General features: G+C 43.3%; 1 protein-coding gene and 1 long non-coding RNA gene across 2 annotated transcripts in view; both read right to left on the minus strand.

The window, feature by feature from the left end:
• RAB31 (RAB31, member RAS oncogene family) overlaps positions 1 to 6,507 on the minus strand; it is a 66,755-nt gene extending 60,248 nt beyond the window's left edge. The window contains exon 1 of the mRNA XM_032121908.1: positions 6,392 to 6,507. Within this exon, the coding sequence (XP_031977799.1) occupies positions 6,392 to 6,430 (39 nt within the window). The 5' untranslated portion in view covers positions 6,431 to 6,507. The remainder of the gene's footprint in view (positions 1 to 6,391) is intronic.
• Positions 6,508 to 6,583: 76 nt separating this feature from the next.
• On the minus strand, positions 6,584 to 9,592 carry LOC116450004. The gene is made up of 3 exons (XR_004242627.1): positions 8,914 to 9,592; positions 7,822 to 7,953; positions 6,584 to 7,127 (listed from the first exon to the last, which is right to left on the minus strand). It is a non-coding gene; the product is annotated as an uncharacterized LOC116450004 (long non-coding RNA).
• Positions 9,593 to 20,138: the final 10,546 nt, after the last annotated feature.

Below are 20,138 nucleotides of genomic sequence, written 5' to 3' on the forward strand. Positions count from 1 at the left end.
AGCAGCCTGCTCTAGTGGAAGATGACCCTGCTCATGGCAGCAAGGTTGGAACCAGATGATCTTTAAGGTCCCTTCCAACTCAAACCATTCCATCATTCTGTGACAGCGCAAACCTGCTAAAGCCAGTTGTGTTCACTTCAATGTGCCCCTCTGCCTTCCCCTCAAAACCACAGCGCAGGAAATGAAAAAAAAAGTGCCTGTCCTGATCTTATCTGAACAGAGATGTGGCCAGGAAATCCATGACTAACAGCAGTCCCTGGAGGGTCTAACAGCCCTGAAGGCTGGGCAAATGGCATTTGCAAGAAGGAGCAGCAGGGAGGCAAAAGAACAAGAGCAGCAGAGTTACAGCTCCAGCCTCCCTGTAAATGCTTCTCTCAACAAGCAATTAACTTGAGAAATTTTAGACAAAATATGTCAAGAATACATCTACCCAGCCTGTATGGCACTTGCAGTCTGCAGCATCCATACTGTAGCCAGCTCAGACACAACCCAACACAAGCAAAATGCACCAGCACTGTAATTTATAAACACCACCACAAGCCCTGCAGTTCAACTGCACTGTAACTGCAACACACCCTACCAATAAATCAAATTATCACCTTAGAAACAAGTCCTACCATCAACCAGAGTCTCAGAAAACACACTCTAAACACAAATTAAAAATGCCCTTTTCAACTGGCTTGACTTAGGCCAGTTAAAAGGAATCACCTCATGAAAATGAGAGGGTTTTTCTCTTCCCCACATATTGTTTGCATGCAAAGTTTCTGCTTGCTTCACATAGTCTGCCTCAGCATTACTTCACCAAATAGGGCTAAAACTGCATTCAACCATGTGAAAAAAATTTGAGTTTATCGCCATTCAACTTCCTTATTTTGGCAGAAAGAAAGAATATAGGTTTCTTTTTTACCCAGAATTACTGTAAACCAAGAAGTTTCCCAATTTTTCAGCCAGAAATCAAAAAGAGCCAAGGGCTGGGGAAATCTGAATTTAAGAGAATTTGAGAGACAGTAAAACTACAGCCTGCATATGATTGCTGGGTAATAGTCACTGCATGGATTCACTCAACAGGCAAGTTACAAGCACAGGATGGGAGCCCATGAAGTGCAGCAACAAGCACCAACCACAGGGTACTCTTTTGCTATCCAGTAGATTAGTACTAACAAGATTCCCCTTTGAGGCTTTGCTGCTACCGAAACTAAAACTTGCTTCAAATTTCTGCTTCTGCTTCTTCAGAAATCCAGTTTGGTTGGGCTGCTGGAAACGAAAGCAGAGTGTGGCCTCCACAGTCACCTTTTCCTAGAAGGATGTTCCACTCTACCCTTCTAAGCAATCCCACACAAAACCTTTGGAAGAAACTAGTAAAGAAAAAAGTTTTGTAGATACATCAGGAAAGCAATAGGGCGAAGGTCAGTATGGAATCCTGAATTCTAAATGGTGAGAAATTGTTTACCTACATATTTAATGTACATATTGCAAAAAATCTGATTGTAGCCATTTAAATGTTTTATAAAATAATACAAAAAGGTTGCTTTAGGCTTCTGAAGACATTTTTTTATTGATACAAGAGAACAGGTCTTTCTTGCTTGGTGCACAACTGGACTTTTATGCAATATTGACAAACAAAATAAAAACAAAATCACCAGTCCCAGTCTCCTTCAGTATCTTGTACACTTCTGACTGGCAAAGCAGAGCAATGGATACAGAAGTGCTGTGTGCCCACATTAAGTGTAAATTTCAGAGTATTCTTCACTAAAGAAGAATATTTTAAAAACCACAATTTCCCTAGAAAATTAGGTATATGCAGTTCAGCTAACCATGTGTCTGTCTTTCAGTTCCCCACAGACTTAAAATCACTGTTTAGTTTTACCTCTCATTTGATGTTTCACTACAATGCAAAACCATAACCGGCTAGGATAGAGACGCAGAGGAGGCCTCCTTTGATGGAAAGGCTGCAGTGATGGACACTTCAAACCAGTGACAAACAGCCACGTGGTCATGACTCAAAAATTTCTCTCATGATAGAGCTACTTGTTTACATAATAAAATAGAAATGAATGAGTAGGTGATGATGAACCATTAACACTGGGGAAAAAAATTGCTTGCCAGTCTCTGTTCCTCTCTCAGACAAGATATTTCTGCGGACAAAATTATAGAAGGCACACATTTACTTCATCAGTGCATTTTTCCTCTTTTCATGACCCCCTCTGTTTGCTCTACTCTCATTTTTAGGCTACAACACTGCAGCTGTTGATGCACAGGTGGCTTCTGCACTGTGTAGCGTTACTGTCTTCAGCAGGATGCTCACCTTACCATGGAAGCCACCTTGCACATACCTGGTGAGAAGAAAGCCCCTTAACTGGTACAACCCAGCCAGGGGTGCAGCTTTGCTTTTAACAGCAGCTCCCCTCCTTCTGCTGGGACATGTAGGCCACAAAAGCATTGTGACAAGCATTTTAGACACAAATTTAGAGATTCCCAGTCATCTATGTTCAGTATCATAGGATAATTTCCACAGAGGAAATGTCACTCCTTTTACAAATGCAGGCTTATCACCTTCAGAGAGCATTTTCATGCTAGCAGGCCAGCAAGTGACTTCTTATGAGCAAGAAAATGGAGGCACAAACAGAAGGGTGAAGAAACAAAATCTCAGATAAGGAAGATGTAGGCACTATGTTCGGGAAAAACTTTCTACAGTAAGAGCAGTTAAACCCTGGGACATAACCCCAGGGAGAAGATTATGAGTTTTTAAAGACAGAGGAGACAAATGTCAGGAATAAGGGGCTTTAAGGACAAGGGATGACCTCTGAGCTTCTTCCAATCCTACCTCCTCTGGTCCTGTGATGCACAGTCACAACACAAAAATGTAATAAACAAAAACAAAAGGAAAGGAGCAATGGAGGTCACTGTAGATGGTAGCAAGCCACCTCCCAAAGGCTGAAGAGTTGTCAAAGTTTCCTCAGGAAGTGACAAAGACATGAAACTTTGCCTTAGTCTTAAACCTGGCAATCTCTTCTGCAGTTGCCACACACAGTTATGTCAGGATTTGGCAGGGAGTTGTAAATCGCTCCTCCAGCCCACATAAAGAAATGTTGGGAGCTAAGGCACGGGGCACTCAGCAGCCACAGACAGATTAGGAAACCTGGCAGCTGCACAGCCAGCCACATTGCAGCACTAAAGCACAGCCCAGCAACACACCAGTTCTCCTACACTCCTCTCTCCTCCATCCCCTCAACAAGGTGCCCACATAGAAACACCATGCACGGCAAATGGGAGATGCACGTCATTTCATCACATAGACTGAGCTGCAGATAAAAGCTGCTCAGCCCCAGAAGCACATGGCATCTAACAAGGGACAAACGCTGGGAACAAACAACAAACTGGACTGAGAGACCAGGAAGAGTCTGGGGTAACAGGACACAACTTGCAGCAGAGCTCAAGTGTTTGCACTCAGGAAGATGAACACCTTCCACATGTAGATCCCTCACTGCCCAGCAGCAATAATTTACTGGAGGAAGTAGTTTGGGAGCAGGCTTGAGAACACTTGTATGGCAACATACTAAAGAGAGCTGTTCAACTGCACCTCCGTAGCTCCTACACCTGAGGCTGTGAGGCACCGGACAATTAGGCAGGCATCCTGCTCCTGCCGGCCCACCGGGAAGCTGGAACCATCCCTGCTCAAAGAGCTCTGCCATCAACAAAGCCTTCCTTCCAAACTGACTCACTCCCACCCCCCTGCTGCCCCAATTTCCCCTCTGTCCTTCTCTCTGGTGTATCCTTCAACAGCTACAAATCCCATAACCTACTCCTGGCTGCTCCACATCACTATCATGGCACTTGCATAGAGTTTTTAAAACCCCAAGATACTCTGGAGGAGAAAGAAATGAAATGCAGATACCCAAATCCCATTTCGTTAGGTTAATCCTAAAATCTAGAGGCCAGGCTCCCTCCTGTCAATGTGGGGTTACATCCAGGAGCCAATAACCTACTCCCTACCTCCAATGCAATGCCTGCAGGCCACTCACTGGCCCTGGAGTACTGCACTGGCCAGTAGGGCTGGCAGTGTGGACCACAGCTCTGGCTTCTCTATTCCCCTTCATCATCTTCCCATCTAGACCCTCTATAGCCAAATGGGGCTTCAGGGCCTGTGGAGAAGCTGGCTTTGGAAACGTTCCACCAGCTGCAATTTTTCCCCATTGGGAAATTCTGAACAGGCAGAAACAGCCCAAGCCCAGGCCCTCTGCACAGCCTGGGGTCAGAAACCGTCAGTGGTCCTCCTGTCTGATCTAGAGCCGTGTTCAGAAGTGGGGAGAGAGATGAGTTTACAAACTAATTTAATCCATATTTCTAACAAGGATAAGAACTTGTCTTGGGACTAGGACATGCCAGACTTGACTGATTATCCAGGGACCAACAACATACAATGCAGATTAACCCACCAGGTCCAGGACCTACTGAAAAAAACAACTGTCAAGATTTCTTTTGGTAGATCTGAGAATGTACTTTTGAGTTGCCATCTAGCTTTCAAGCAGATCAGAAGATTAATACCTGCACTTGTTCACACAGACAGGTACGGAGTCTCCCTGCTCTAGAAATGTCTGAGCTTCTTGAGGGGATTCATCATCTGAAGGATTACTCTCTTTTGGGAAAACAGACTGTCAGTCCCCATGGCAAATGAGATGTCTGTGATCAGAAGCAGAAGGTTTTCTAGGACTATGCCCTACTAAAATTCAGGAAGGAACATCTCACTAATTACTAAGTGACTATAACTACAGACACATCTCCCTAAGTGCTACCACTGCCACCCCATCATTTTAATGAATCTACAGAGTAATTGCATACTCCTGGTAACACAGAGCTGCATTATAGGTTTCTTTTCCTGTCTTAAAAAAAGTAAACAATTGCCTTACAAAACCCCCAGTAAGTTTTAATGTTACAAAATATCAATAAATTATGGACATGAGGAATCTCATTCCACAAGACACTTCATCTCTATAAAATTACAACATTTTCTGCTGGAGAAGAAAATAAACAAAGACACATCCATATATTCTACCACAGACTCCTCGTGTTTGTGCAAACCACATTTATTTTTGTCACTATGCCATTTTAAAAGTTGAAGGCAGGAATTCTAACCAAGAAAGGAGGAATGGTCACTGCCAAATACTTCGGGTTGAACTCTCTGGTGCCCTGGCACCACATCCTGGCAAGAATGACTCCAGGGCAAGGTACCCACTCCTGCTGGGCTAAGTGTCAACACAAATCAGAGAGAACTGGATTGTCTATTTGTGTTTGGTTTTGAAATGTTCAACTCAGTTGTATGGCATGAAAGCAAATTCACTCTAAAACGCCTTCATTCATGCAGCTTCTCTGAGTGCTTATGGAGCTGTGGGCCTAAAAGCAGCCTAACTTGCACCGGGTAATTTGAGATTTTTGACTTTAAAAAAGAACTTGTGTACTGGAGTAGTGATGCTCTGCTGGTTACTGTCAGGAGAGGTGGTTCTGCTCTGCGGGGGTGTTTGTCCCAGCTTGGTGGGCACGTTTTGCTGGGAAGCTCCCTCGGTGCCGGGCAGAGAGGGGCAGGCGCAGCCAAAGTGCAGAGCTAAGCACATTGCTGCTCCAGATGTGAAACGCACGCGCGAGTTCGCCAAAAAAGCGAAATAAAAAAAAAAAAAAAAAAAAAAAGAGATGGCAAAAAGGACGTTCCTATAAGGAGTCGAGTCAAAGAAGCGCTGCTGAATAAAGCCAGGCAAGTAACTAAACAAAGCACCGAGCAGCACATCGGTGAGACGGGACCGAGCCCCGGGAGAAGGAGCCACCCGACACGTCCGGGGTGGGCAGCGCTGCTGCTCTTCTCCGTGGCGCTGCCCACCGCTGGAACGGGGGCTCGGCGAGGACACCGCCGCCTGTGACGAGCCCCCGGGATGGGCAGGAACCCCCCCCCGGTGCCTTCGGGGTTCTGGCACCGAAGGGAGACCCTCCGCAAGGCCACCGCCACCGGGGGATACGGCTCTGCGCCGGCGACCACCCCGCCTGGGGAGCGCTGGGGGAGAGCCCCAAAAGAGAGCCACTCACCACCTCCCCCAGCCCGCTACGCCCGTCTCACTTTTAAAAAGTTGAGAAACAAGACAAAAACAACAAGCCCCAAAGCCTCCCCCCGCCCCAAAGCGGAGGCCGGTGCGCGGCTGCCAAGTTTCGGCGTGCAGGAATTTACTGCGGCCGACCCCCCCGCCCCGGCCGGGACCGGGAGACGCGGCGCCCCCCGGGAAGCGGGAGAGCGAGGCTGGAAGCGTTCCCCGGCTTAGCGGGCACCCCAGCTCCCACAGCCCCCACCTGCGGGGTGGGAGAGGAAGGAAGGAAAGGGGGAAGCGACCTCCCGGCCACTCTTACTCACTCCAAGCAGACAGACTTTCAGCTCGCGTATCGCCATCATCTGCCCGGGGCCCGGCCGCTCCGCATCCCCGGCGCGCCGCCGCTCCGCACTGCCCCGCCGAGGCGGCTCAGCCCCGCCGGGGCCGCCCCCGCCGCCCGTCACACGCGCCCGGCCCCGCCTCGCCGCTGCCCCCGCTCCAGCGCCGCCGGGCCTCGCCGGGGGCGGGCAGGGGCGGTCGGGGTGCGAGCCGCGCCCTAGGGCTGAGCCCCGGGGCGGGCTGGTGAGCGGGGACAGCACAGCATCGTTAGAGATGGAAGGCACCTCCGGAGACCATCTGGTCCAGCCCCCAATGCCAAGGCAGAGTCACCTAAAGCAGGTGACACAGGGTGGGTTTTGAATGTTGCCAGAGAGGGAGACTCCACGACCTCCTTGGACAGCGTATTCCAGTGCTCTGCCACCCTCAGAGAAAAGAAGTTATTTTCTTCTTCGTGTTGAAGTGAAACTTCTTGTATTTTAGTTTATGCCCATTGCTCCTCATCCTGTCACTGGGAACCACTGAAAAGAGCCTGGCACCATCCTCTTGGCACCTGCCTTTGAGATACTTATACGCATTAATGAGATCCCCTTCAGTCTTCTCTGAGGCCCAGAGTCTCTCCTCATAAGAGAGATGTTCCAGACCTCTAATAACCTTTGTGTCCCTCCGGTGGACCACCTTCTGGAGCTCCTTGTCTTTCTTGTACTGCAGGGTAAGTATTTGCTGTTGTGAGAAAAACAGTCTGTGAGAGACCGCATCCTGCAGGGGGGCTGTGCATATGCTTAGTCCTACACACCATGTGCCGGGCCAGGCACAGGATAGGGACTGCTCTGCTGCTCTGTTTGAGAATCATCTCAATCCATCTCCTTTTTCTTTTTTTTTTTCTTTTTTTTTTTTTTTTAGCTTTTCTTGCTATGTGAAGAAATCACTGAAAATAGTAACTCCATTTTTTTACCCAACCCCAGTAATACAGACCCAATTTGGATTAAAATAGTCAACCTCAGGTTAGTAGCAGAGTTGTGCCCCACACATCAAATGCCAAATTTAAGTTAAACTCATCAGCTTAAGGCTGCTCCTCTGAAATCAGTGAAGAAGGAGTCATAACCACTCTGCTCTTAGTATCCAATGTTCTAGAATTTATGGAGAAGCATTGCACACTATAACCCCAGGAAAGCAGAAGAGCATCATCCATTAGATATTTTAAATCAGAGCCTCTGTTCTACTTACGGTTTTATTTTGTCCTTTTTTTTTTTTTTCCCCTGCACTAATTTATCAGGTAAAATTGCTAAAGGGAATTGAAGAAAATCTTGATCAGTCATAGTGAGATTACTGCCAGGTCATTAGGTGCTTCCTGGCAATAAACTGTTGTGGCATTCATTGTAACACCAAAAAGTTCCACAGGGAGTCCTGCACTCACACAAATAGGCTGGATGGAGATGTTTGCCCTCTTCCAGAGATCCCAAATCCTAGGCCAAGGAAATGCCTGGAGCAGAACAGTTGTTATCCCCATGGAGGAAAGCACAAAGCATTGCTAGCAGAGTATCACAGCCTGTCAGGAGAGAGATTATCAAAAGAGAGAGATCAAAGGAGAGGTTCATCAGAGAGATGTTTTTGATTTAATTGAGCTTTTTTCTTTTTTTTAAGAGAATTTAGCAGAGAAACAAAACACAGCAGGTTTTCAGACAACCAGTACAGAATATTGCAAGGATTTTGGCTGCTCACTGCCCTTCCACAAGAATGCATTATACACTAAAATATTTCAATAAGCAAATGAGATACACTCCCTGATGTAGAAAAATTACAGTTTACACTCAGGACATTCAGTTTAAAGCAACTTCTATTTAGTTTTACAAATTTCAGCCACTAATTTGTTCTACAAATTGACAGGAGATATAAATCTTTAAGGTTTTACACCATCCCACTCCGTTCTTTCATAGACAGTGTTGTGGTTCAGGACCACCTTTCCATAGATTCTTTTGGGGGTTTTGTCATGTTTTTAAACATTTCTGTGTCTTTCATGTATCCTATTAGTCATCTATCCCTTTCCTTTGGTCCAGATTTTGTAATTCTTCAAGTCCAGGATGTTTTCATTACTGTACATGTGAAACCTTATGCCGCCTGAATTAATTTCAGCAAGACACACTGGAATTACAGTATCATAGAATCATAGAATGGCTTGGGTTGGAATGGTCCTGAAAGATCATCTAGTCCCAACCCCTCTGCCACGGGCAGGGACACCTGTCCATTTTTCAGACAGTTAATATGTCTCACTGACTTCAAAGCCAAGTAAGTACATGTCCAATTGCTGTCTTGACTCAGTACCACCAAAATAAGAAACAGTGCCTGAGAAATTTTCCCAGGAAACCAAGTCAGATTCCCATCTTTCATCTTACCTGGGGAAATTTCTCAAATACACACTGGTGAAACAGGAGCTCTCACTAAAAGAAGTCACAGACCAGAGCTCAAAAGTTTATTGTTGAATAGAAAAAATAATTAATTAGCTACTTACAAACAAGCAAACTGTTTAAAATGGTAGCACAAAGATGACCCAGTGGAAGTTGTTCAGGCTGAGACAGCAGAAGAGAGTTTGTTAAGGGCAATTTTATTATACAGGCAAAAAATCTAGAGACAAACAAAAATGAAAAACCAGAGGAAAAAGTAACCTATAGTACTTGTTTAACAAAGAGGCTATGAAAAACAAAAACAACAAAAAAGATATCCCCAAAATCAGGGAGATAAGAGAGAAAAACAACAATACAAACAGACGTGCTCCAGTACTAAAAAAAGCTACTGACGCTCATTCTTCCAGGAACTGGCATAATCCTTGTGTTTGTCTGCATGCAAGATGCTGTGGTCAGGAAAACATTTTTGCAGAACTGGTCATGTTGCAGTGTTTTCAAATGGCTGGTTAAAAGCAAAGGAAAACAAGTCTTTGCATCCCAGAAGTTTTATTTCTTTTTTTTTTTTCCCTTCCTTTTGTAGCATCTCATTGAATGAATAATTGTAAGTTTTGAAGCAATGATTTACCTTACTTGTTTCTACCCAACTGTATTTTGGTTTTGGGAAGCACAAAGCCAAGTGGCTTTGGTTTTCAGCAGCCTTTCTTTAGAGCTTCAAGTCCCAGCATGGTGTCCTCCAGTGGCCTGGCAGCTGGGGCTGCTGCTGCCCTTTCTTTGCCCTTGCTCACATGTTTCTGCCCCAATGAGGCTCGTGCTGGTAGAAAACTAGTCTTATTTTTAAAAGTTTTCTACAACCTCAGTCTCTTCCTCTCTAGAAGTGGTGTAGCAGTATTTAGTTAGCCTGTATTGGTAGGAAACTGGATGCTTTTGAGGTTCTGGCAGTGTTCATAAGCTTCTGAAGGCATCTACACTTCCTCCTCCTGCTTTCTTTCTCTGTGAGTGACGTAGGTAGAGAAAGATCCATCCAAGACCCTGATGTGTACCCAGATCCTGAAACTGCTGTTTTCTGTCCCAAACACTGATGAGTTACTTCCTTTCTCCCATGTTACTTCCCCTCGCAATTTCTTGGCAAGCATCTTTCTCACACAAAAATGTTATCCCTCCTCTTCACTGGCGAATTCAATCCAGACCCTCCTACTATGGGCTGCCATCCCAGCTCTTATTCCCAAGGCAGGGAACAGGAGGCAAGTTAACTCCCTGCTGCCTGGGGAGAAATGTCTCTATATCCCTTGCATGACAGAAACTTGCAGTACAGTAATGACTGCCACCACAGAAATCTTTCTGGTGCTTGCCCAAGAAACTGCCAAAATCTCTTAAAAGGAAAGCAGCTGCTGCTGAACAAGCTGTTCTTTGAGTGGGAGGAGCAACTTGCAGCTCCTAGATCCCATGCAAAATCCAGCGGTTACAAAATGGCTAAAATTCTGGGAGATGCTATTTCTGTTTGTTTGTTTGTTTACTTGATCGCAGTAAAAGTTTACTTAATCAACGTTTGCTTAGTTAAAGGCTAGAAAAGGACTGCCCTGGAAAAGCACCATGAGAGTTCCTGAGACATGAAAACCAGAGAAGTACAGGAAATAAGACCTGGTGGAAATAAGAGCATGATTCTGATTTCAGTTACACAGGTCTTAAGCCACTGCAATTTTTTTTAGCTTGAGAATTCCACTTCATTGCACATGCAAAAAGTGAATTAGATTTTTCTTAACCCACTGGTTCCAGCATTAATGCCAGGAAACTATGATGCTGGCTGCTGCTTCATTTTATTGTAGTGTTGCTTCGTGTTTGAACATCTCTTGCTTGTGGCAGTTGGATGGTCCAGTCACTCCCTCCTGAAGAGAAAAATCTGCTGGAAAGGGTTAGAGGGGAGTAAATCTCTGCAAGATCCTACTTGCAGCTTCACTGCCAAGAACTTTGAAAAGCAGCATTATTGCTGTTGAGTGAAACCTGGGAGTTGTTCATGTAAAGCTTACCAGCACGCTTCTCGTCGGACCTTGTAACAGATGGACTGGTCCTGAAGTGCTTGGGAAACATTTTTAGCAGCAGAGATGTATGTTTGTCAAGGGGGTCAAGTTTACACTGCTATTCACTGCTAATCCCCAAGGCAATTTCCTATCGGAGGAGTGAAAAGTGATGCAAGACTTCTCATTCTTTGCAAATGATGTCCCACAGCCTCAAGCTGGTGATAGTGCAACATTTCTCCACTGTTAGATGGGGAAAGAATTTAAAAAAAAGCTTTTTGCTTACATCAGAAAAACAGAAGCTGAGGTAAACTTGAGAACACTGCAAATACCATAGCAAATTAAGGACCAAGAAGGGACAAGAACTAGCTAAAGCAAAATATTGGCTCAGTTAAAAAATAGACATAAATTAGCTTTAGACGGATTTAGTCTGGAAGTTAGGGGCAGGACTTGCTAAGGCTTTGAAAAGTCCAGTCAGAGCAAAAAATGAAAAGCAAACTAATTTCAATGTACAGCTTTATACAGGTAAAAAGAAATTTCTGAGATGTCCTGAAAAAGCAGAAGTCAAGACTCAGTGATCCAATAGATTATTTGTCCATATTGCTAAGTAAATTGGCCAGTGGGGCTGGGTTTGGCTGGGGTAGAGTTAATTTTCTTCACAGTGGCTGGTATGGGGCTGTGTTTCGGATTTGTGCTGAACACAAATTACCAGGGTTGCTAATATAGACATGTTTTTGTTACTGCTGAGCAGGGCTTACACAGCTCCAAGGCCTTTTCCACTCTTCATACTGCCATGCTGGGGAGAAGGCTGAGAGAAGGTGGGAAACTAGGAGGAGACACATCTGGGGCAGCTGACCCCAACTGACCAAAGGGATGTTCCAGATCATATGGCATCATGCTCAGTATATAAAGTGTGGGAATAAGGAGGAAGCGGGGGACGTTTGGAGTGATGGAGTTTGTCTTCCCAAGTTCCTGCTACACATGAGGGGGCCCTGCTCTCCTGGGGATGGCTGAACACCTGCCTGCCCATGGGAACCAGTGAATTAATTCCCCTTTTTGCTTTGCTTACATGTGCAGCTTTTGCTTTCCCTATTAAATGGTCTTTATGTGAATTCATGCATTTTCCAGCTTTCACCTTCCTGATTCTCTCCCCAGTCCCACTGGTGGGGGAGTGAGCGAGTGGCAGCCTGGGGCTTGGTTGCTGGCTGAGGTTAAACCATGACAGCCAGTCAACACTAACTCTTGAGGTTGGACATCAGGTCACAAAGAAATTAAGTTACAGCTCTTTCTGCTGAGATTGAAATCACCAATGTGACTTCATGAAATCAGTCCATCAAAATCAATCCAGTTGCTGCATCCTGTAAGTTCCTTATACTGGGCGAATTCATACAATCAGTTCTTGATGAGAATTCTGTATCTTATTATCAAACTCCTTTTCTACATGAACCTTATGAGAATATTAATGTGAACCCACAAGGCTGCACAAGTCCTTTGTCATGTATCATTCCATACAAAACCATGTCTGAGCATGCAGGTGCTTGCAGTGTAAACACCAATCCAAACAAAAGCCTGTTGTGATTTCCTGTGCCAAGGCACAGTTCAAAACGGGGGGCTCACTGACTGGGGGTATTCAAAGTTGCAATTTGGCCATGGCCATAGCTCTTGTAACATGTTCTATTTTGCAGGTCCTCACTTTGGGCTGCCAGTTTTGAGAGGATGGTTTGTAAAGACAGCGTGATGATTGTTCTGAGTGAGTCCCTGGAGATGACAAGAACTGTCTCAGTTTACTTTCGGTGGTGCTGACATTGGTTTGCTCCATTCTTTTCGTGATTCTGCCATAGCTGACACCTGTTACTTGCTGCTTGAAAAGGGAATGTGAAGATCAGCTTCACCCAACTGTTGGTTGTCTGATTGGAGTGATAATTGCAGATCTCTATTTCAAAATTCAGGGAGTCTTTGCAGCAGGACAGTGATACCTTCCAGCTCACTGCAGGAGCAGCCCAGTGAGGTTCTCATACATTACAACTGGATTTACTGAATAGTCATGCTGTTTCCTTCCAGCAGTGTATTCCACAGTACGCTATTCTCATACAGAGTGGTGCAGTATCTGGTTTACCACCATTAGCTTTGTATGAGGTGAAGGAGGCTGTGTTTACTACTAAATGAAAGGAAAGCATACACAATTCTCCTTTTAATTAAGCTTAGCCTTATAAACTGTGAAAAGGGTTTTATATTAAGACCAATGTTTTATTGTCTAGCAAGCAGGCTTCTATTGTGCATATTGCCAAGGAGAGATAACAGGGCTCTTATACTCTCAGAAGTTTGTCCTGCCAAGTGAACACCAGGTTTGCTTAAAACATACCCAGCAAGTGCTGCCAGCCAGAGGAGGTTTGAACTTCACATTGATTGTTCTCATTAAATCCGCAGGCAGTGAATGCACTTTGATGGGTGCTTCCTCTGGTTACAGAAGACCCAAACAGGGACCTTCCAAACAAGGCTCAAATGAAAGTTCTCAAGTGAAAATGCAACTATCCATCCTGACCTTACGGTAGTTTAGGCAGTGAGAAGGGTCTCTGTAGCCAGCTTGTGGTGTCACTCCTATCTTTGTGTCTGCATCAGTGGAGGTGGGTGTTCATTATGAACAATCGTGAGGCAACCGCAAAGGAGAAACTAAAATTCATTTGTAAGCCAGGTGGTGACTGAAGAGACTTATCTTATGTCTTAGTCTTTAGTCTTATGTACTAAAGCTGATTCCTTTGTTCAGATTTAACAGTGAGAGGGATCTTTGCACCCCCAGCAGAAAATAGGAAAACAATATGAGAAAGAAATTTCAGAGGGAGAAAAATCTGATCAAGGAATTCTCATCAATCCAAAAAATCTACAGCATAAAAGATAGAGTTCCTTTTTTTTTTTTTCCTTTTGTTTTGTTTCTGCTGTGAATGACATTTTTGTGTGTTGAAATGAGTTTAAGTCTGAGTTTGGGATTGTGACCTCCCCTCTTCCCACCACCAGTCTAAACAGCCCTGAAATGCAGAGGATGTTTGACGTAAATTCCAAATTCCCGTTTTGGGTCTATGTCCTTTGTGAGGATGAATTAACCCTTAAAGAAACCTGCAGTTTTGCAAAGTTTTGACCACACAATTATTGCTGTTAATGATGACTGCATTTTTCATTTCAGGACAACTCTTTGTTTAATACTTACTCCAATTTCCCTATATAGCAGTGGTAGTACTGCCTGTTTATGGATCTCAGAATTTGGCTTCAACACAGATAATCTGAGTTTGTTCAAACCTAAAAATAAGTAAGGAGCTAGTGTGCTTTGTTTTGTAGGTTTTTAAATACATATTAATAAAATATTTTACAAGGCAGAAAAGAATGCAGTACTTGATCAACAGCTTTAATTTTCTAATGAGGAGTAATGACATAGTAATCTCTTCCAATAAGCAATAACTATTCAGGACCTTAACTGCACCAAGAGGTGCTGATTACCCTGACATAACTAATAGCCAAGAAACCATCTTGAGGAGCAGAAACTGGAAATAGGCACAATGCAGCCTATTTTATCAGTCCAGCTATTTTACCCTTCTCCTCAATCACTTCTTGTGGTTTCTTTAAAGATGATGGGTGCATTAGCTCCAAAGGTCTTGCAGTACACTAGGAGGCTTTAAATGTTATTTTTAGGGCAATTAAATACAAAAGAAAAGTTCTATATTAGGTCTGCACTCTAAGGGTCTGCAGGCATACCTTCATCACACATAGATCATGAAATCATATCTCTCACCTTCACAGTTAGAAAAGTTTTAATAGATAAGAATAAAAATGTAATAGAGCAGTTGTGAAGGTATAGTGTAAAGAGAACTAGCACTAGTTATTTTCAGCAAAGGAATCAGCAAAGTGAAGATCTATCTGCAGAACAACCTTAAAGAGAAGCTACCACGGTCTTAATCTTATGATATCAGGAGGGTGGTAAAATGGATTAGAAAATAAATCCGATGCTCTGGCAGAGACAAAATATCATTTCACCAAAACCCAGAAAGAGTCAGAAGTCTCATTTTGGTGTTAGAACATATTAAAAAATTCCCATGAAACTCTTAATGCCTTGGTTGAAGCGAGTTTGAAATAGCTGTGCCAAGTAATTCCTTACAGTAAGGCAGGTGGCTGGAATGGCGATGTGGTCCCTGACCCCCTGGTCCAGGTGTTCATGCAGTCATTAGCAAGGGAAGAGCATAACCTGTGAGTAATTTGGACTTTATGTGAGCTACTATTGTTGACTGAACTTCTGGGCATGGGATTTGGCTGTAGTTTCTCTTCCAAAAAAGCTCAGATGAACTGCATCTTGGTGGGAATATCCCCTTTCGCTCCTACACAGAGAATGGGAGCACTTGGGCATCTGGGTGACTTAGGTCATAGCAATTGCTTGTCACTACAAAACAGACAGCAGCCTGAAAAGTAAGGAAATCAGACCACTGGAAATAAGAAAGGATCTGGGAAGCTGAGTCCCAAATGATTTGCATAGAAGATGGGGAAAAAATTGAACTACTGTCTGGCTTTATCCTGCAGGAAGGGAAGGTTAACGATACAGTGAGAGTTCAAAGGCTTCTATCCAGATGCAGAGCTGCCTGGGTGTGTTATCCCACAACAACAGAAAGACCATAATGTCTTACTTATCCCAGGACAGGAGTGAGGACATAAACATGTCTTTGAGGAGGACACCTCTGGCACACCTATTCTTGGACTTGTCACCCAAGAAATAAGCTCACACTGAGGGCTGGTTGATTGGTTTATCTAGTCCAAGGGAAGAAGTATGGTACGCAAATAATCAGGCTAAATGTACATATGCTGTGTTAGTGGCATATCAGGAGCAAAACGTGGAAGAAAAAAGGATGCAGAGATTTTTGAAGATAAGATTACCTAAATCCTGCCTTAAAGCAAGACTTGCTGCTCCCAGCTCATATCTTCATGAAGGATCTGTCTGCAGATCAAAGAAACAAAATCACTCTATGGCTTCTTTTTTCAAGATAAGCCAAAATTTCCCTGCCTCTCATCTAACTTGCACTGGCATGCTGTACACTGCATGCTTTTGTGTTTACTTATCAAAAGGTATCATGAGATAATTAATGCATATTAGCTAGAGCTTTCCAGGAGAAAGAATTTTTCCTTTATTCTCAAGTTCTTAATATCCCAAAGTTTTGTTCCATGACGGTTCTGAGAACTTTACAGATTAACTTTTCACGGGTAGCTGAAGGACACCACAGCAAGCGCAGCCTCCCATCTCATCTATTTCTCACTGAGGAAAATTACAAACTAAAATCTTCGCTGTGTATTTAATCTAATATAAATCTCAAAATACATTCGAGGGAAAGGATGTAATATATTATTTAAAGCTAATCCATTAACTTATAGGTTAATAGTATTCATACCCTTAAAAAATCACAGTTGATAGGACATTTTGAGAACTAAATAACATCTTTGGAATATTAGTTCTCTATACACAGGTCTTGCAAAACAGCAAACTACTTTTCAAAGTGAAAGGTGGAAAGCCGTCTGAAAACACGGTATCTGCACTGATTCCTGTACCGAATCCTTTCCAGCGCTAGGGGCAGACCTTGAGTCCTTTTAGCTCCTGTTAGCAGGAGAGCTCACCTTGTCCTATTCTGTCTCTTTTGTGCAAACGTGAGTCTGGCAAGCTCCTTCTCCTCCATAAAACTCTTCCTTGTGAAAAAGGGGATCCACAGCCTTCCTTTCGCTAGTTTCCCTTTCATTTCAGGAAGCTGTCCTTCCTCACAAATGCATGAATTTTGCCAAGGGAGCAGTTAGGACTAAGCATGGTCAGACTAACGAGGTGCTTATGTCCTCCAAGTGCATCTGAGTGGAGAAAGCAGGGAGAAAGGCAGACTACTATGTTCCTACTGTTTAGCAAGCAGTATAGGATAAAAAAGAGAATGTCATTCTTGATCAGGAGTCAAAGAATTAAACATACTGTATTTAAACAGGTGTTTCATAAATGTAACAGCTTGCTTTTTATGATGGAACTCAGGACAGCATTATCCCTCCTACCAGTATGAAGCCCTCTAAGGAAGGCTCAGTTTCCCAGTGTTAGAGCTCCTTGTTCTCAGTACGAGTGGCTTCTTAGTCTCAGAAACAAAATCAGCACTGTGGTTTTCAAACTACCGCCTGGAAAGAGATGTGAACAGGAAGAGTGCACAGAGGGTGAGGTACACGCATGCAAATGTACAATCACAGCATACCCAGCTCAGTAGGCTTATGGATGCTCAATTAACAGTGAAGTTGTATTTAAATAAAAATGTTGCAGCCACTCTGTTAGAGAACAGATAGAATTTTCTTCTGTGGTGGAACTGCAGACAGTTTTCCTATAAATCAATGTAATTTTTATTAAGTTTAATAGTTTTCCTGCCTTTTACTTCCAAAAAGTCTTACTGTAGTCTCACTGCCAATGGAATATCTGGGAGCGAGTGATGCAGCTTTTTAGTTTTACTTTGATATTTGCGAAGGGGGGTTCACTAGAATAAATGACAGTTGGAAATATACTGAGGTTCTCATGGGCTAAATCCATCTTCATTCAGAAAGATTTCCTGTATGCTGTGCTTGACAAACATATTACACTAAATCAGTACTTTGATCCCACCCAAATTCCAATACCACTGTGCACACTTTGTCTGTCTTACTTTATGAATCACCCAATAAAACACACCCAGTTCAAGATATTATTGGCAATGTTACAGTGTATGTACATTAAATCTCATTTTAAACAGAAACCTTGGAACCTGGAATGGTGCCAGTGCTTGAATCCAAGAAGAATTTGAAATGCATAATGTAAAGCTTCTTAATATATCCAACACCCTTTAACTGTTCCCACAGTTAAAAAATATTACAGCTTACACTTGTACCTCAACCAGGCACCCAGGGGTTCAACCCCTATAGGATGATAAAAGAAAAGGAAATAATCTTTTTTTATATCAAGTGAGCAAAGCTGATTTGGAAATTATTGAGATAATCAGCCTACCCAGGAGCTGCTTTAGGACTGTAATTGCTCTTTCACATCTTAGCTAATTTAATTAAACAGAGAAACTATTTTCGGACCAGACAGCTCTGTAAACCTTTGGTACCTTCTATTACAAACCATCTGGCTCTGTACATTGTCAGATTTCTTAACTCATACTTTATTACCATCTTCCTCAGAAATTATACATGGATTTTTGTGTTAATTTGTATCCCCTCTAGTTTTGTGTACATTTACTTCAGATAAAACACTTAATTCTTTGGATTCCCTCCCAGTTCAATAGCTGAAAAGTTCTCTGTAGAAACCAGCACATGTCAAGAACCATCATCCAGTTCTCCTCTGGGTAGCTTTTTGGTGGTTGTTTCCTCTGTTATATAATCCTTTCCTCATAGTCTGTAATCCTTTTCTAACACTGCAAATAAGATAAGCACTGAGTCTTTTCGAATATTGTTGGCCTCCACTTTGAGAGGAACAACAATTTCAGTTTTAATTATTTCTTCAGTGAATGGACCTCTGCTATATTTTGCATATATACTTATACTAATTTCCAAATATTGTGCCACTATCTGTCCATACCTCTGTCTGGGCTCAGCGCTACATGAAGTGTAATTACACAGTTGCCAATTGAGATGGAGCACAAGCAGAATCAGTTCACATCTGCCCTCAAAGACTGTACAAACACACACATCTGAAGGCTGCCTCCTCCAGAGGTCTAAAATCCATGTGTGTAACTGACCCTGAAATTCAGTGGGCTTCCTGCAGGAGCCAGGGTTATCTAAACAAAGGGTTCTTAGGAAGTAACCTCTTGACTTCTCCACCCCTCACATTTTTAAGGATTGACAGGTCCTAGCGATTGCACAGGTCAGGATAACAAGCCGTGTCCCAAAACAATCATTCTCCTGACATGCTTCCCACTGGCACCTACCACCCTTCAGATCAGCAAAAAAAAGAGCTTGGCTGCCTGCATAGGCATGTACCCAGTTCTCCCTGACTAAATGGATTACACCACTGTTGGCTGAATAGGATGCCAAGAAGACTTCCAGCCAGCTTGTATTCAGCTGTGCTACTCCTGAGCCCGACCTAAGTCCAGTTAAAATATAACAAAGGTCTGCAGACAAGGTGCTGGACTGCACTTCTGCCAAGATTTAGGTTTTGTTTCTATTTTATTTTGGAAAAATGCAATGTGAGTATAAGAAAATAAGCAAGAAGGTTCAAAAACTGTCAACGAGAACAGAATTAAATGTGCTATACACAGCAGCTTGCTGAGAGGAATTTGGGATGGAGGAGAGTAGGGAGAGCTGGTGCTAAAGTAAGAAGAGAAAGGATCTTAGGAAAAGACCACTTGGAGGGATGTGAAACCCGTGGAAAAGGAGGTTTGGGAGTAGTGATAATTCAGTCACATTTGGCCCATTGAGGTACATTCTGAGATCTTGGTAACTCATCTCTGATTCAGAAGAATGTGAGCCTTCAGCTTATATGTGCCAATATCCAAGTAGATCTAAAGAGATGCAAATTTAAACTCAGTAGACCAGGAAGCAAAGGAGTGAATAAATACAAATATATTAATCTGAATATCAGGTTAGGTATTTCCGGGCAGGGACTATTTGGGTGGGGAAGGGAGACTGCGTGGGCTGAGGAAAGGCTGGAGAGCCTGGCTGGCTCAGGGGCCAATCTAACAGGGAGGGTCTGGCCTGGTCTACAACTGACAGCTGGCACATTAGGAACCATGCATTAGATTGCTGCTGTCATATATGTAATGGCATCAGACAGCAAAAAATAGCACAGAAAACTTTTAATGGGTGTATTTTATTTTATGCACTAATTGCCATCTCAGGCCTCAAGCAGTATGAAGCACATCCGTTCTCCGTTTATCTGTAAGATGAGAATAATTTATTTCTTTTCAGAATGATTTGGAGATTTAGGATGAAAGGTTGGGGGATAAATGTATCTACTACAATAGTATCCCAAGTGCACATATAGGTGGTTGCTGGAATTTCTTGAAATAGCCAAAATTCACTTTTTTTTCCTTATCAAAGCAAACAAAACTAAAATAACAAAACCAAAATAACATAAACAAACAAATCCCCCCCCCGAATCAACAAACTCCACCTCCCAGGCAATTCAGTGAGGAGAAGATTCAGTTTCTGGTTGCCCAGTCTTGTTCCTTTCCCGTATGACAGTGAGATAAGACACCTCTGAGAACCAGAAAATCCGGAGCTATGGTACAGCAGCACAACCTGAACTCTGCATTGTTTGATCAATGATTCAGTCTTCCCGTAACATACATATGCATGACACT

This window comes from Corvus moneduloides, chromosome 1 (assembly GCF_009650955.1).
Source record: "Corvus moneduloides isolate bCorMon1 chromosome 1, bCorMon1.pri, whole genome shotgun sequence".
Lineage (NCBI taxonomy): Eukaryota > Metazoa > Chordata > Aves > Passeriformes > Corvidae > Corvus > Corvus moneduloides.